Consider the following 17,903-nt stretch of genomic DNA (forward strand, 5'->3'; position numbering starts at 1 on the left):
AGGATTCTTTGTGGGAAGTCATGTGCTTTAAATGTACAGTGTAGATGTGACCAAAACGTATGGTGTGTGCACAGCCACTGGCCCATCCAGATCAGTATTGTCTGCACTGACTGGCAGTGATTTTCTAGGGTTTCTGGCAAGTCTCTTCCAGCCCTGCCTGGAGATGCTTGGATTTGAACCCAGAACCTTCTGCATGCAAAGCCGATCCTTACCACTGAGCAGTCCCACTGCATTCCTGGGACAACTAGCAGTTGGAGCAAAATGCTCTTTCTGGTAGAGATGGAGGGGCGCAGGAAGCAAGACTCCCTGTAACTGTCCATTGCTTAGCTGGTGGATGAGAGCCAGCTTGCCTTCCGCTTGCTAGGTCAGGTTGCATGCTCTGCCTCTCACCCTCTGGTTTTTGGAGGCTTAAACAGCAACACAGGGATGTTTATAAAGGGCTGTATGAAAGCCCCCACTGGGCTTTGAAGTCCCAACAATCAGGGCTTCAAAGTGCAGCATCACCTGACAATTATTATGATACCAGGTGATTGACAGTTGAGTGGCCCCACCCCACCTGCCAAAATTGCCTTGCCTTCTTGCCCCCTACAGTGTCAAAATTTAGACTTTAAGCTTCTGGGGGAAGAGACTCAAATTTTCCCTTCTGGTTCCTCTGTAAAGCTCCACGCATCTTGATGGCATTATCACCATCATAATAGCTGCATTTAGCTGAACTAACCAGTTAAATTAAAAGTCGTCTGATAGATTAAACAAAGTGTCCCCGGATTAATCAAGCAGATTTTTAAAAAGAAAATAATTGTTTTTAATGTATTAACAAAAAATGCAGGTGCTTCCTAAAAATCCCTCCCCCATACATCTACATGCCTGCTGTAACAGGTAGACGCATCATCTAAAAGCAAATGTGCTCCTTTTCAGAACTGTTGCCTGTTTGCTTTCAGAAGGATGGAAAGTAATAGCACAGTCCTATACACGTGATGTCTTTTCAGAAGGTAAGTCTCATTCAGTTAAATGGGGCTTATTTCCAGGTATGCGAATATAGGATTGCAATCTTAATTGATTCATTGCCTGAAACACCTACAATTAATAAACTCATTTTACTTTAGTCAGGTAAGAATGCTAATCACCATAACATATGTTAAAAGCCTCATTGCCCCATTGGTCACTCTGCTGTTCTGATTTGGGAGCCCCATAGGCAGTGAAGTTAAGCTAGAAGGATTTATTCTTATATACTGTATATATACACCAAAGCACAGGTGTGATTTTGCAATGGCTGAGTCACATTATTCCAAGCAACAGACCTGAAGCCTGTCGAGTCATTATGAAACTCAGCGCAAGACCAAAAGCACCTCTGCTGCTGACTCAATAGGAAGGCAACTTCTTGTCCCCAGGGTCAGGGACTGTATATCCTTTCCAGGTTGCAAGGGCAGGAAGGAAGAAACAGAGGAATCAAGTGGCACGCAGCTGGGGTGATCAGTGGTACACGGAGAGAATGGGACAGGCTCGTGGGGGGTGAAATTACAAGGACCGCAACTGCATTTCTTCATTTAAGGGCCTACATGTGGGACCTGCCACAAATGGAGAGTGCTCAGGATTCTGGCTAGCCAGCCTTGTCCTTTTCAAGATACTCCATTCCATCCCCCAGTCATTCAGCATTAAGCTGTTTTTGTCTCCCTTTAGGGTCCCTTTCTCCCCAGTTTTTTTTTTTTTTGCACTACTGCCCATCTTGCAGTTCGCCTGAGCTTGCTATCCTCTTCTGCCTCAGTAGTCCCATTTTGGCCGCTATGGAATCCACATCCTGAGAATGAGTTCTCTGTCAGTATGTACAATGCACTTAACAAGATTTTCACTCTTTCAACTTGGGAGGATAAAATAATTATCAATAAGGAGGGAAATGGCAGGGGTTATGTTTTCACTGAATCCTAGAGACACATGGTAGCATATCTAGAATTCAGTGGTGGCTGGTAGCTCCATGTCTGTGGGGCAGTGGAAAGCAAAGCATCTTGAAGATCTCCTAAAACCCGGAACAGATTTCACTGCCCCACTGATACAGAGCCACCACAGCTACAATTAGTGTGTGAAATTCTTTCCTCCTCCACCTTATAGCTCCTCCTTCCAGTAGGACTTTGCCCCCCCCCAATCTGGCTGCTGACCTCCTCCCTTTCCCTTCCCAACTCTTTGCAATAGATATTCCTCTTTCCTATCAACAAGTGCCATGCATATGCTTTTCTCCAAGAGATAATAATAATAATAATAAAAATTAATTTTTGTGTCGCCTATCTGGCCGAAGCCACTCTAGGCGACGTACAAACTAAAATTCAGTAAAATACAATACAATACAGATAAAATACAATAAAGTCAGTACTATCATTAATCACAGCAGCATGAGATCAGTTAGGGCAATCAATAGATAATAAAATATCCCAAAAAAGTTAGCCCTCCCCGGAATTCCTGAAGGCCTGTCTAAAGAGCCAAGTTTTTAATGATCGGCGAAATGTATCCAGGGAAGGGGCATGGCGAAGATCGAATGGGAGGGAGTTCCAGAGAGTGGGGGCCACCACTGAAAATGCCCTCTCTCTAGTCCCTACCAACCTAGCTGTTTTCGTTGGTGGGACTGAGAGAAGGCCCTGAGTGGCTGAGCTGGTTGGGCGGCTTAATTTGTGGTACTGGAGGCGCTCCTTCAGGTAAACTGGGCCGAGACCGTATAGGGATTTAAAGGTTAATACCAACACCTTGAACTGGGCCCGGAAAACAACTGGAAGCCAATGTAGGTGAAATAATACTGGCGTGATGTGATCACGGCGGCGGCTGTTTGTAAGCAACCGAGCCGCCGCATTCTGCACCAGTTGTAATTTCCGTACCGTTTTCAAGGGTAACCCCACGTAGAGCGCATTGCAGTAGTCTAATGGAGAGGTGACCAGGGCGTGTACCACCAGTGGGAGCTGATGAATAGGGAGGTAGGGTTGCAGCCTCCGTATGAGATGTAATTGGTACCAAGCTGCCCGGCTCACAGCCAAAATCTGTGCCTCCATGGACAGCTTGGAATCAAGAACCACCCCGAGGCTGCGGACCTGATCTTTCAGGGGTAAACTTACCCCATTAAACTGTAGGTCAATAGCACCCAACCTCCCTCTGTCACCCACAAGTAGCACCTCGGTCTTATCAGGATTGAGCTTCAGTCTGTTCCTTCCCATCCACCCGCTCAGGGATTCCAGGCACTTGGACAAGGTCTCCACAGCCATCTCTGGTGAAGATTTAAAGGAGAGATAGAGCTGTGTGTCATCTGCATATTGATGACACCGCAGCCCAAAACTCCTGATGATAGCTCCCAGCGGTTTTACATAGATGTTAAATAGCATGGGAGAGAGGATAGAACCCTGTGGCACTCCGCATGTGAGGGGCCAAGGGTCTGAAACCTCATCCCCTAATGCTACCTGTTGATGCCTGTCAGAGAGAAAGGAACGGAACCACTGCAAAACAGTGCCTCCTATTCCCAATCCTTCCAGGTGATCTAACAAGATATCGTGGTCGACGGTATCAAAAAGATGAGGTGGTGCAGAAGGACAGGGGCAATGAAAGGATGCAAAAGAGAGAAGGATCCCTCCTAACACTAGAATTCAAGGTCAGCCAGTGAATTGGATTGGCAGGAAATTTGGGGCAGATAAAACGAAGTACTTCTTCACATAGCGCAATAGCAGCCTGTGGAATTCATTGCCACATGGTGTTGTGATGGCATGGCTACAGGCTTTGATAGCTTTAAAAGGCGATTAAGTAAGTTCATAAAGAGGTCTATTGGTGGCTATTAGCCATAACAGCTATGCAGAACATCCATGAAAAGAGGCACTATATCTTGGAATACCAGAGGCTGGGGACTAGCAAGAGGGAAGGGTGGTTGCACTTCATGCCCTGCTTGTGGGTTTCCCAGAGACCTCTAGCTGGCCACTGTGGCAAACAAGGGTGCTGGCTGGGGCTGATGGGAGTTGTAGTCCAAAACATTGGGAGGGCACCGGGTTGGGAAAGGCTGATGTAAACAATCTAACCATTTACATAAACACCACCCCTTCCTGTTTCTCACCATTGGCTACCAGCTTGAATAACTTAGCCCTGCTGTATTTATTTGATTGGCTCCTGCAGTCACTTGCACCCTGCATCCGCGTATGTGACACTTACTGCCATTTCCTACACTGGAGGGCTCTTTGGTGTCACTTTAGTTTTTATCTCTCTCTCTCCCTCCCCGCCCCTTTCCTTCATTTTGTATTAAGAGTCATATCACACAATCCTAAAGCAAGCTTAGCCCCCACCCCACCCCACCCCACCCCACCCGGGGTTATCCCCTAAAACTGATGTTAGTAACCCCAGACTCACTCTTACAGTATATTAAGTACTAAATTCCTCTAATCCAGCTTCTAAAGCATGCACAGAGTACTTTTCCTTCCCTATCACCCCTGCTTCACAAGCAGCACCCTCACCCACCCATTTCTGATTAAAGACAGGGGTGGAGAACCTTTTTCAGGCCACGGGCCACTTTCCTTTCTTGGGGCCACATGCCAGAGGTGGGAGGGGCCAGAGACAAAAGTGGGTGGAGTAATGGGTGTCAATCTCACCTTTGCACAGTAAGCTCCTTTCTGCACCCAGCTGTTCACCCCTCGCTGTCACCCACCCAGCCAGGCCAGAGGCATGATCAGAGTTCAAGGACAGGTTGCAAAACTGGGCTGGTGAGGGGTGTGGCCTGCAGAGAGTTTGGAGGGCCAGCCAGAGAGGCTTGAAGGGCCACATTTGGCACTTGGGTGGGCCTGAGGTTCCCCTCTCCTCAGGGGTGTAGTTGTTTGGGTACATGGGGGTCTTAGACCCTTTACTTTTTGAGGGAGCAGTGACCCAACAGGGTCCCTCTGTCTCCAGCATCCTACGAGCCAATCAGCACGAAATGGGAGCTTATTAGCCACTGAGAAGAGTCTTCTAACATGCTTCCGTGTCCTTCCCTGCTGTTTGGAGCCAATCCGAGTGAAAGGAGGTGGGTCAGCCTCTGAGAAGACTCTGCTCAGTAGCTACCACTCTCCCCTTTCATGCTGATTAGCTCCTAGGGGCGTCTGTTGTTGAGGGAGAAGGGATGAAGGAGGATCTCATTCTCAACCCAGCAGGAGAACAAAAGGACGGGAGGGGACGTGGCTGTGCCTAGCGTGAAGGACCCCGCACTTCTGAATTGCCCACTACACTGCTGCCTCCCCTGTTCTAGGAGGGGTCAGCGCTGCAGACCTCTGTGTAGAATTGCATGGAGAGTTCCGGGGCTAAGCAGGGGGCGGGCTTCTGCCCCAGCACCCCTCTTTCCAGAGCCTCTGGCCTTCGAGTGAGTGTGTCACCCACTTCCTAGCAGCCCTGGCGCAATCCGCCAGCAATCCGACCCGCGGGGGTGGGAGAGAGAGGTTGCAGGCGAAGGGCGGCGCGTGTCATCATAGCCGGGGAGGAAGAGGAGGCGGAGCCGGGCCGGGCCCTGACTCGACTGAGCGCCTGGTGCAATCCGCGCTGGCTGCCGCATCAGCCGGGCCGGCGCCGCGGGGCGGAGCGCCAAGCCGGGAAGGGCGGCGCTGGGGCTGCGGGAGTTACATCATCCCCCGGCGGCGCGGGCGAGAGAGGCACAGCGCCTGCTCGGGCAGCGGGGCTCAGACAAAGGCGCGTCGCCATCCCGGTCGGTGCCCTCGTCCTCGCCGCCGGGATGGAGCGGGGCGGCTGCTGCTGCTGCTGCTGCTGAAAGGCGGGGCGCGGGATCCGCACCCCGAGGGGGGATCCTGTGGTGTGTGTGTCCCGCGCTCCTGGGAGTCCGGATCTAGCCCAGCCGCCGGGACTCCCTCTCCTCCCCCCAACCTCGCCGCATCGCCAGTCCGGGAAGGAAAAAAGCTCGCTGAGGGCGAGGAGGCAAGAGGAGATCTCCCATCCACACGCACACACGCTGCTCTCCCGGGAGCGCCGTCGCGGCCTCGGTCGCCAAAGGTACAACCAGCAGCTCGGAATATCTGGAAGGACGAAGCAGAGCGAGGCGCGGGGGAGACATCTTTGGGGGAGGGGGTCAGCTTCTCCTGAATGTCGGGGAACCGAGGCGCTCTTGGTCGCCCCCGAGCTCGGGTTTGGCCCCCGAACCTGATTTCAGCGCCTGGAAGCGACAATCAGGACACGGGGGTCTCCTTTTCCCTCCCCTTCCCTCTCGTGTGTATGTTCTATCAGGCGCGCCTCTTGACGCCTCGGTGCGATCCGGGCTCCAAGAAAAGCGGGGGCTCCAGGACGCTGACTGCTTTGTATTTTGTTGTAAGGCACCGCAAGACTTCTGCTGGCTTCTGTTTAGCGGGCTAAAAGGGGCTCCCCTCTGGCCATGCTCAGAGGCGCCCTTTTCACCCTAGAGTGCCTTTCCTTCAGCCCCGATCAGCCAAGCTGCAGCTGCGGCCTTGGAAACGAGAAGACAACCTGAGATCTGGTACTATGGATGGAGGCTCAGCACCACGTAGACATTAGGCAGGGTTTGTGCCTTCTGCGGATTGGGGTTCATGGGAGTTGTGGTCCGGAACACCCAGAGGGCGGCTTGGGGTCTGGCGGCGTTTATGGAGAAGGGCAGTAGCTCAGTGGTGGGGCATCTGCCTGGCATGTAGAAGGTGCCAGGTTCAGTTCCCCATGGCATCTCCAGGGAGGGCTGGGAATGACTCCGCTCTGAAACCTTGGAGAGCTGCTGCCAGCCAGTGCTGACAGTACTGAGCTAGTCTGACTCAGAATAAGGCACTTCCTATGTTTGTATTCACTGGGGCAAATAAGTAAAAAACGAGGCACAGAAATCCTAATTAAATAAAGAGATGATGCACTGCCTTCAGGCTGAGCTGTCCCTGCTGGCTGGTGACCAGAAGTCACAATGGTCTGTGGGCCCCCCAGCCACCCAGAGCCTCACATCTGGATCCCTAATGTGTCCCCTGTGTTAAAGTAAGCCGTCTCCTAAAGCTGGCTTAGTCCTCGGTTCTACAGTTGAGGAACAGAAGCCATCAGGGGGCTGATTAATTATAGGCACGTCCATCACTGCGTCGCATCACTGAATGAGTAGGAGTGAATCTGCATGCTTCCTCCATGGCAAACAATTGTGGTTGTGTTGATGAGGGTGAGGTGACTGAGAAGCTCTGCCTGGAGGAGTCTGACCCTGATGCTGTTGCTTCACAGGGACTAGTCATCAAGCAGAGGTGCATTTGGTGATACAGAGATGAGAATGGTGTGAAAATCTGGGTCGCTTGGCACCTTGTTCAACCGCCCAGAGTCTACAAAAATTATTACCCAATAATACTTTTTAAAAAAAACTGAAATACCTGTGTTAATCGTAATAAGCTCTTGTGCAACTGAATGACAACAGCTTTTTCCCTTCTGGTCACCTGGAGGCGATTCTTAACAAGTCACAGGTGACCAAGTGAGTGGCAGTTTGGGACCACCTTTTTAAACAGGATGCCCGGTGCTCTGGGGACTGCTCCCAATTGCTTTTTCAAAGACCTCCATCCAGAGACTGTAATATCCGATTTGGGCTGGAGAGATGCTTTTTGTCTGTACGTGTGTGCAGAGCTTTTCCTCATTGTATGAAATTGGGGGTGTGGGTGGAAGGGAGGTATCTTCATACAAACTGTTGCATCTCTGAATGGAAAAAGCAGCTGACCCCTCCCCCCACAGGTCTGGATCAACAATCGAGGGATTGGATTGGCACAAGCAATGCAGGACAGAACTAAAAGCTGGTTAGCAATAATCGGTGCATCAGAGGCCAACCTGCATGTTCTATGCAAATGTTTACATGGCTGTGCTGGCTGGGGCTGGTGGGAGTTGTAGTCTGAAACATCGGGAGGGCACCATGTTGGGGAAGGCTGGCTTAGAGCTCTCTAATAATCATTTTCTTGCTCCTAATTGCCCTAAGCTGCTGCCCCTCCCCAGGACTCCAGATGTGTTTATACCGGCAAATGTGCTTCTGGAAGCTTGGAGGGACGGCAGGAGCTGCTGCTTAAAGAACAGCAGGCAGGGGAAGGGTTAAGTACCCCCACTGCTTTGCCATTGAAAGCTGCCCTTTGCAGAAGCTGCTATTTCCCTAGGACAAAAAAAAAGTGCGTTTAGTTTGCCCCCAAGGGAAGTCCCTGAGCCAAACCTCACTTGAGCCATGAACTAGGAGGCCTTCAGCAACCTGTTGTCCTCACAGGCCTGGTCCCCATTTGTAATACGGAGATGATGGTGTTGGCCTACCTTGCAAGGCTGTTGTAAGGGTCACTGATATAGTGAGCTGTACTCATTTGATAAGACTGAGATTATGTTGTTTGCTATTAGCGTGCTGCCAAAGCTTCCTGTGGCTGTATGGGGGTGGGGTTTTATGGTTTTATAGTATGATATGTTTATCTTTAACATTGTTGTAAGTCACTTTGGAATCTTCAGGTTACAAGCAGCTAATCTAATTAATAAATAAATGCTCAACTAGCATACTTGAAATGAATGGATCTGGGTTAGTCATGGCTGGTCATTTCAATGGTTTTCCTTTGAGTAAAAGTTAGTCGAATACAACCCAACGTATGCAGCACACTCTGCGCACGTATAAAACGGCTGATATTGATGATTAAAAGTGGGTTCAGATTAAGGGTGTCCCTTACAATTGGGAAAAGGTTTGAGACGGGTGCTTTGAAGATTGAGAAGGAAAGCAGGATTGCAGACTGGCCCATTTCAGCCATAGTTTATGCTCTTGGTGGTTGAGACCTGGAACCTTTGGAATTCGATTCCACTCGACGTTTGTCAGGGTGTCCCCTATACTGGCATTTAGGCACCTGCTTAAAGCCCACCTGTTCAGCCAGGCTTTCCCAGAGGGGTGATCCAGCTCTGCTGATGTGTTGATCTGATCTACTGATTTGTGATAAACTTCATTATTTGTTCCATTATGTTTTGTATTTGTAATTTTTTTGTTGATTTTTATGCTGGGCACCACCATATTTTTCTTAATGTTACCAGTGTAGCAATTTATGCAAATAAGTAAATATAAAAAATTATTTGGGGGGGTTGGGTTTAAAGCACAATGTGAAGCAGTTATAAAGAGGGATTTTGAGCATGGGCAGAGTGTTTTCTCCTTCCTATGTCACCTAGCCACAAATGTCTCATAGAAATCCAGCATTAGGAGTGTGTTGCAGGAGGAAAGGTGTGACCTCAAGCCAGCCTTGCTTGTGCCTGTGTCGGCAGAGGTGGAAGCCTTGGGACTTGCTGTGCGCTTGCATCATCCACTTACGTTGCTTGCTGGTGACAGCAAGTGAAAGATAGCAGGAGGCTCCTCCCCACATTTTGCTCTGCGCTGGATGTGGAAGGCTGATGGGTGCCTTTGGACCAGAGAGGCTCGCTCACTGTCCCCCCAGGATGGAGCTCGCTTCCGGTTGTAGGCAGCTCAGGACACCTCTTTGTTTATGAATGCAATGCCTCTGCAGGATTGCTTCCTGCAGGGGACAGGGAGGGTGTTTTGCCTGCTTGCTGAAAACAGCACCAGGTTACCTTTCTGCAATCCTTGCATGGGCTTTTCATCATGCCAGGAGGACTGCACCTTGACTTATCCTGGGGAGGAGAGGCCTGCTTCCTTCATTTGGAAAATGAGATCAGGGGCTACCATTGTTAGAGACAAAGTAGCAAGAGAGAGTCAGTGGTGTCTTCTCTAGGATCCGAAACCTCCAGTCTGCAGAGATGTTTTGGCCGTCTCTGGTGTTTGTAGGTCTGCATCCCAGCCCTCAAGCTGCCAGATGGTGTGGGGAATGACAGCCGTGGCCTCTCCCCTTCCGTCTGCAATCCCTCTATCAGCCTCCCTTCCTTTGCTTTAGGGGCGTAGCTCAGGGACAGAGCATCTGCCTTGCATGTAGAAGGTTCCAGGGTCAGCCCCCAATGGCATCTCCAGGGGGCTGGGAGATGCTCCTGCCTGAAACCCTAGAGAGCCGCTGCCAGTCAGTGTAGACAAGACGGAGGTAGGGGGACCAACGGCCTGAGTCAGTATGAGGTTGCTTCCTGTGTGATGGCCAGCAGCTTCTGTCCAGGCATGCAGCTGAGCCCTCAGGGAGGGTGGACCTTAGGATCTTTAGCATCCCTTCTCACTCTCGCGAGGCCCCAAAGCAACGTGGAGAGACCTACACAATGGTCACCCTGTTGCCGGTCACCAGCCCCTTTCCTTGCTTGCTCATTGAGTGATTCAGGCCTTTAACACACTTGCTCTCTCGCTCTCGCTCTCTCTGAACTCACGCTTCACTGTGTGCTTAGAGGAGGCACAACATTGTCCACAGCATCGTTCTCCCCATATCATCAACATCTCCCCATACCATGACAGCTCCTTGATTACCGACTCTGCCGCTCAGATGATTACTGGGAGTGCATGGAGAAGGCACTGCTGTCTTGGCAAGCCGGTGGATTTCCCTCTGTGGTTTGTAGGCGGACTATAGACTGGGCCCGGCATGGCTACTCTTATGTTTTCATACCCCTGCATCCATTTTCACGCACGCACCATGTATAATTGGCCTGCAGAACTCATTGCCGCAGGTTATTGTGATGGCGAATAGCATAAAGTACTCTTCAAGTACATGAAAAGTTGTCACATAGATGAGGGCCGGGATCTCTTCTCGATCGTCCCAGAGTGCAGGACACGGAATAATGGGCTCAAGTTGCAGGAAGCCAGATTTTGAATGAACATCAGGAAAAACTTCCTAACTGTTAGGGCGGTACGACAATGGAACCAATGACCTAGAGAGGTAGTGGGTTCTCCGACACTGCAGGCATTCAAGAGGCAGCTGGAGAGCCATCTGTCGGGAATGCTTTGATTTGGATTCCTGCATTGAGCAGGGGGTTGGACTGGATGGCCTTGTAGGCCCCTTCCAACTCTACGATTCTATGATAAGATGGCTGTATGTATTTGACAGCACTGCTCAGCTACAACAACAAAAAAGGACGGAATTTGGTATTAGTAGCAGAATTCAGCATCCTGACAATCTTTGGCTTCCTTTTTTTGTTTCAAAGGAAGTTTCTGCCCTTATTGAGAAGATAAGCGTAAGAGTGCTGGAACAATGTCGGATACGTGCACACTCACACACATGAAGCCAGAGGGGGCTGACGTTAGATTTCCAGTAGTAGAGGAAGGCAATGGTGAACCACCTCTGAATACCTCTTACCATGAAAACCCTACGAATATATCCAAAAAAGATTCGTAGGGTCGCCATAAGTCGTAATCGACTTGAAGGCATATAACAGCAACAAAACAGAGGACAAAGGCTCCTTCCCCTTTTCCATAATGACCACCAGCCTTCTACTAGTGTCCCACCAAGATTCCATCCATTGGAGGCAGCTGCCCCAGCGTTCAGGCGCATGAGACGAAGTGTTCTGTAGCGGCACAGTCAGAGACCACACGGGCCTGCAACCTCTGGGGGAAACCATTCCTGGGGGCTACTCTTCTCCTAGATCCCCTTTTAATTTTTTTTTAAAATGAGGTTCATTTGGTGGTGGCACGTTTTGCAGATGTGAAACCGCCCTACCCAGAGAGATCTTATTTGGTGACGTCTCTGCCCTGCTGAGGAGGAGGTGGGCAAAAATGTATCGCACTAGTGTTGATTGCGGTGTTTTTTAATGGCTGCTGCTTTGCATGGATGTTGTGTTACCATAATAATCCTTTTTTAAAAAACGGTAATTTACTGTAATTTTATTTATTTATTATTTGATTTATATCCCGTCCTCCCAGCAGGAGCCCAGGGTGGCAATTGTGTAATTGTTACCTGTGTGGGTTTTTTAAAGGAACTCTAGCATTTAATATATTCTGCTGCCTTCCTTTTTGTGTAGTCTGTAAACGTTAAAACTCATTAAAATAAGGAAGGGTGCCTGTATAAGCTGGGGGTGACCAAAAAGGCAGAAATCTGCCAGTTTCCATGGCCACATTTTCAATTTCCAAAGGTGGGATGTCGCTGGTTACCAGACATTGAGGACTAGCAACAGGGCTAGGAATGGGTATTTGGCTGCGCCCCTTTACTGTTTGGCTCCTTCCTCCATTTTGATTTAACCCCTTGGTCTTCAAACTCTTCCCTCCAGATGAGTCTGCTTGCCCAGGAGTGCCAGGCAGTGGTTGCTCCAGAGAAGAAGCAGCGGCTGGACTTTGATGATGCATCACAGGCTGGCACCCCAGAGGCCAAGCGCCCACGTCTTGGCCCGCTGCCAGGGTTAACCCCCTGCCTCCAGCTCCTGGCTCGCCCCCTCCCTGCCAAAGACCAAGATTCAAGGATCTCCCAGATTGGCCCATATATCCTTCTGGAGGCCTCTGACGGGGGTTGCTGCTACAGGGCTGTGCACAGACACACAGAGGCAGAATACACCTGCAAGGTAGGACACATACACACCCCGGAGAAAACTGACCTGTTTTTCTGTAGTAGAGGCTGCATTTTTAAAAAATCAGGCTCGTCTCTCTTTGCATCAAATCTGGTAGCTTAGACCTGAAAGCCAATAGGATCCTCTCCAGATGTTGTCGGGGCTCTTAACTTGCTTCAGCCCCGGCCAGCGTGGCCAATGGTCAGGAATGAAGGGATCTGCAGTCCAACCACATCTGGAGGGTATCACATTGGCTATTCCTGGGTTAAACCGTGGTTTGTTTTAAAAATAGGAAGTCGTCTTATCCCAAGCCAGACCATCGTTCTGTCTTGCCTAGCGTTGTCTACGTTGACTGGCAATCGCTCTGCAGGGGTTCAGGCAGCCCTACTTAGAGATGCTGCCAGGAATTGAACCTGGCACCTTCTGCATGCAAGGTTGGTGCTGAGGTACAGCTCGTCCTGTACTGTTAAACACACTGAAAGGAGGAGGACAGGCGATAAGCTGGTTGCTTCCTTCCAGCCACTTTCAAAATCCCTGCTCTGAATCTAAAGCGGCTTCCTTTTAAGACTCCGAGGGTGTGTGTGAGGATGCCCTTCTTAGGCCGTTGAACAGCAAAGAGTATTGTTGCACCTCAAAGGCTAACAACTTTATTGTGACGCACAGTCTTTTACAGACTTGAGCCCATGAAAGGTTATGCCAGCCTTTGCCAATCTGGTGCCCTCCATATCGTTTGGACTGCAGCTCCTATCAGCCCCAGCCAGTGTGTGCTGCAGTCCAAAACATCTGGAAGGCATTAGGCTGGCAAAGCCGTCTTATGCCATAATTTGTGGGCACAGCTTCTGTTGGCACAGCTTCTAGCTGCTAAACAATGCTGACACCTGCTGGCTGAACATGGAATTTCACACCCCCACTGTGAGATCCGCTGTTTCCCAAATAGCTCCTCCCCTGCCAAGTTTACTTTTTATAGTGTGAAAAAGAGTTTAGATTAGGATGACGTATTCCTGGAGGAGGCTGTGTTTCTGCAGTAGCTCTGTTTGGAAGCCCAGCCCTGTATGGCTAGAATCAGTCCAGGAATGCCTTGAGCTATATAGCAGCAGTGGCATCAACCTTCCCCGCCCCCATATTTCTCTCATCCATTTTCATAGGGAGGTGTCCACATGAGGTCGCATCTCCTTGTCCTCCTTGCATTGCCAATGTTTTAATGCAGGGGAAAACTGAGATACAGCTACTGGAGATGGATTTTTAGCAGATGCACTTTCCCCTGGTGGTATCTGGATTTTTGCCCCACGCAGGTGCAACTGCAATTAGTAAACACATGTCTGCTCTGTTATAGCAATGCTTCTGATACGCAGTGGGCCAAATGTTGTGAAATACAAAAAAGAGACAATTGAGTTCAAATTAGAAGTTACACTAAACTTGGATTTGCTGCTGAGTGCAGCAGCTGTGCAGTTGAGTTCCCTGCTTTTTCCTTGGTGCGTGTGCGTGCTTGGCCCTGCACAGCATAATTTGTTTTCCCATCCCCAGGCCACAGTGTTACCTGTTGCCAGGAGGAGAATTACGTGCAGTGTGGTGATGTTGTAACCAGATGTTGCACTGAGAAAAAGCAGAGGCATGGCTGCCTTTTTCCAGCGAACATCCACTGATACCAATTCTAGTTTGCAGGACTGGCCCAAGCCATTAAAAAATTAAATTAAATTAAACATTAAATAACTGATCTGTGGTCCTGTTGCTTGTTTATAGCAGCAGCACTCAAAGTCATTTAAAAAATGTATAGGCTAGTTAAAGCAAATGAAACAAAAAAAGCTACCCATGTTAAAGTAGCTCTCTTAGCAATGCAGACCTTATTCAGGGGAAGGTGATCTGAAATAAATGGGTTTTTAAAAACCCACTCAAAATATTGCAGCATTGGGACCAAACACATCTCTGTGTGGAGTTTCACAACCTGGGGGGTCACCACGGAAAAGGCTCTCCCCCCCACAATGCCCGCCTGTGGAATTGACATCGGGTTAGTCTTTTGGCCTACTTTTGCTCGTGTTTGTTTACTTATTTATTTTTCACATTTGGTCCTTTTTTTAGGTTTATCCAGCGAAGAGCTACCCAGAGGTGCTGGCCCCTTACGCCGCCCTTCCCTGCCATCCTAATGTTGCCCGAGTGGCTGATGTGATCGTTGGGGACCAGAACGTCTATGTCTTTCTCCAGCCCGGGAGGGACGACATGCACAACCATGTGCGGCAGCGCAAGCGCCTGCCAGAGCGGGAGGCTGCCGCTCTCTTCCGACAGATGGCAGAAGCTGTCACCCACTGTCACCAGCACGGCATTGTCCTTCGGGACCTCAAGCTGAGGAAGTTTGTCTTTGCCGACAGAGAAAGGTGAGGGGCTAAGAAGGTGTCAATCATTCCTGCCCAGTTGCTTAGTCCTCCCACCCCATCTTGTACTTGCACAGCTGAGCAGCAAATTATTTGTATTTATTGGACTTGTTAGTTGCTTGTTACCGAGAGTCTCCAAGCGACTTATAAGACATTGAAAACAGAAAGATAAATACATTATACCATAAAAACAAAACAGTAATGCCCCACCCACCCGTTTAGCCACAGGAAACGTTGGCAGCACATTAATAACAAAGCACCACTATCTCTGTCTATCAAAAGCCCGGGGAAAAACATAAGACTACCTGGTGCTGAAAATATGTCAATGAAGGCGTCAGGTGGGCCTCCACAGTCACAGCTGAAAAGGCCCTCTCCCTTGCCACTCTTGCTGGTTCTTATTATTTATTTATATAGCACTTTGAATGATACTTGACACTTTCTTGCAGCCTTCCTCAACTTAGTGCCCTCTAGATCCTGCTGGGCTGTCAGGCTCTCTCAGTCCCAGCCAGCCTGATCAGCGGTCAGGGATGATGGGAGTTGTGGGCATGAGGTTCAGGGAACGCTGTTTTGCAGAGTGCAAGCAACAACAGCAGAGATGCAGATTCTTGCCCCAAAGAGCCTACAGTTTCAAGGGGGAGGAAGTTAAAGGTTAACAGAGGAAGAACACGTGTTCAAGTCCATGTTCTTGGGCTTAGATAAGTAAGGGACATTCATAAGGGGTTGGGCCAAATATTTCACAGGAGGGGTGGGGTGTGAGGATGGATCTGGGGAGAGAGAAAGAAGTGGCACTATGGGGCAGTGAGGGAGTCACTTGGAGGGGGTCAAGAGAGCTTTGGACAACAGAGGGAGGTAGAGCTGAAGGAGGGAAGGGCACAGACGAGGATATTTTGGGACATGAGATTGGAGAGGTGTGGGGTGACCAGAGGCAGAAGAGGAGAGGGCTTCTGCACCTTTTCAGCTACATCTGCTCAAATTCCATCTTCAGCACATCTATTAAAGGTGCAGGAGCCTCATCTGCTTTTACATCTGGACACCCTAGAGAGCTGGGGGTGGTCACAGAGAGCTTTGAAGCAATTTGTGCTGAATTCGAGAGTCTGGCAGGACTGTGCCTCTCCAGACTGCACATGGGGGACATTGCATGTTCAGCTGTTCTTCTCCCACATTGAAATAAGTCGCTGCACGTAGAAAACTGGCCTCCTTTTTGATGGGGGAGGGGCATTCTGTTGCACAAGTGTAAAGCCTTGCACTAAAAGAATGCAGACACTGGATCCCGCCTATCAATTGCCAGGCTGCAAATGTGTTCAAAAGCTTGATTGATGCATCCCAATCCATGTTTTGTGGATGCAGGATTAGGGACACTTGTTAAAAAATTCTGTATTCCATCCAAGTCTCCCTTCAACAGCTCATCTCTGCCTTTTGATTCCTCTGCCCCCCCCCCAATTTATACCCAGATCCAAACTTCTGCTGGAGAATTTGGAGGACTCCTGTGTGCTGAACGGTCCCGACGACTCCTTGGAAGACAAGCACGGCTGTCCGGCCTATGTGGGTCCCGAGATCCTCAGCTCAAAACCTTCCTATTCTGGCAAGGCGGCGGATGTGTGGAGCCTGGGTGTGGCGCTTTATACCCTGCTGGTGGGGTGCTACCCCTTCCAAGACACCAAGCCCGCCTCGCTGTTTGGCAAGATTCGTCGCGGGCGCTTTGCTGTCCCTGAGGACCTCTCCCCCAAAGCCTGCTGCCTCATCCGCTGCCTCCTGCGAACAGACCCATCCGAGAGGCTGACGGCCAGCGGGATATTGTTGCACCCGTGGCTGGCTGATGGGGGCGTCCCCGAGGGCTCGTGGGGCAGCCCCTCCAGGGAGCAGGGGCTGGAGCAGGTGGTCCCAGAAGCGGGGAGCTTGAGGAAGGTCAAGGACACAGAGGAGGAGGAAGAGGAGGGAGGCCTGTACAGTTGAGCTACCAATGAGAGGAAGATGGCTGAAGAAGTTGGCTCACCTCGCACACTGGAAGGGTGTTCCCTCCCACCCGTCGGGCCCGTGAAAGAAGTGCCTTTGCCAGCAAGTTGAAAAGAAGGTGCTTTTTGCATCCAAGCCAAGGAAGAAGTGGGGGGGAGGTGTCAATGCCTCCCTTGCATCATAGTGGGCCCTCTGCAGTGCGCTCGCTGACATGTGCCAAAGAACCGTCCCTGAACTCTTGTTGTCACCTGCAAGAATCTCCTGCATTAAGAAAGGGGTGCCTTTAACACACTTTGCATCCCTGCCCAACTCCCAAACTAAGGATTGAAGCTCTGAGCTGCTTTCCCCATCGAAGCTTTGAAAACGGCATTGTGGCCGCAGCGGGATGTTTGCCAAAAGAGGTTCAGGTTGCAAAAGGCCAGATTACCCAAACCTCCCTGTCTGTTTCCGAGGACTGGGTTTTGCAATCTGCCGTCTCAGTCAAAGTGCTGGACTTTAACGCCGGAGTTGTTTTTGTTTGGAAGAAGTGGCTGTAAAGAGACTCTCTCCCCTGGTGCAGCCTGACTTGAGAAAACGGCACTTTATAAGAGAAGGGTGTTCCCTTTTTACTGGTGGCAAACAAAGGGCCCATGGCTTGTTTGGGCCAGTGTCTTGTGAGAGAGGGAGACTGGGTCAGCAGCGAGGCATGGCCCCCTTCCCCCACGCCTGCCAACAACTTCTAGAAAATGTGTGGCCTTAAAAAAACACAACCAAAACCTCCCCCCCCCCAATTTTACCACAGTGTCTCCAATTCTTGCCCTGTCCTTACGAGGAGGCTCGTGGCTAGTGGGGTTTGTGGGCCCTGCCCTTGTCTCTACTTGAATTTACCTCAGTACTTGACAGTTTTTTTGGGATCTGGGCTGTATTGATGGGCCCCAGTTTGAGGCCTCCCCCACAGTGCCTTTACTAACCCTCCCTATTTCTCTGGGGCTGACACATAAATTTGACCATGCCGGTTTTGGTTTGGTCTTGTAAAATGGAATTTGTGTGTGTCTTTTGTTTGTTCGCTTGTTTCTCGTGCACTCCATAATATACCACATTGCTAACCTCCATTCATTGAAATCTGGAACTGCTTCCCACTCTAGGATTCCAGGGGGGGCTCTGATGTCGGTGGGGCAATGAATCCGGTCCAGGTTTTAGTCTGAACTTTCAAGGAGCTGTCTTAAGTTCAGACGAAACCCCAGAGCGGATTCACTG

General features: G+C 50.0%; 1 protein-coding gene across 2 annotated transcripts; it reads left to right on the top strand.

Moving 5' to 3' along the window:
• The first annotated feature begins 5,106 nt into the window (after positions 1-5,106).
• Positions 5,107-17,688, top strand: TRIB3 (tribbles pseudokinase 3). 2 transcript variants are annotated; one of them, XM_061630851.1, is made up of 4 exons: positions 5,107-5,341; positions 12,076-12,363; positions 14,425-14,717; positions 16,166-17,688. In XM_061630851.1, exons 1-4 carry the CDS (start codon positions 5,267-5,269, stop codon positions 16,665-16,667), a joined length of 1,158 nt encoding a protein of 385 aa, XP_061486835.1. In that variant the 5' UTR covers positions 5,107-5,266; the 3' UTR covers positions 16,668-17,688. The 2 variants fall into 2 exon arrangements, with proteins under 2 accessions (XP_061486835.1, XP_061486836.1); XM_061630852.1 differs by lacking the exon at positions 5,107-5,341 and adding an exon at positions 5,391-5,982.
• Positions 17,689-17,903: the final 215 nt, after the last annotated feature.

The sequence above is a fragment of the Rhineura floridana genome, chromosome 6 (assembly GCF_030035675.1).
Source record: "Rhineura floridana isolate rRhiFlo1 chromosome 6, rRhiFlo1.hap2, whole genome shotgun sequence".
In the NCBI taxonomy this organism is placed as follows: domain Eukaryota; kingdom Metazoa; phylum Chordata; class Lepidosauria; order Squamata; family Rhineuridae; genus Rhineura; species Rhineura floridana.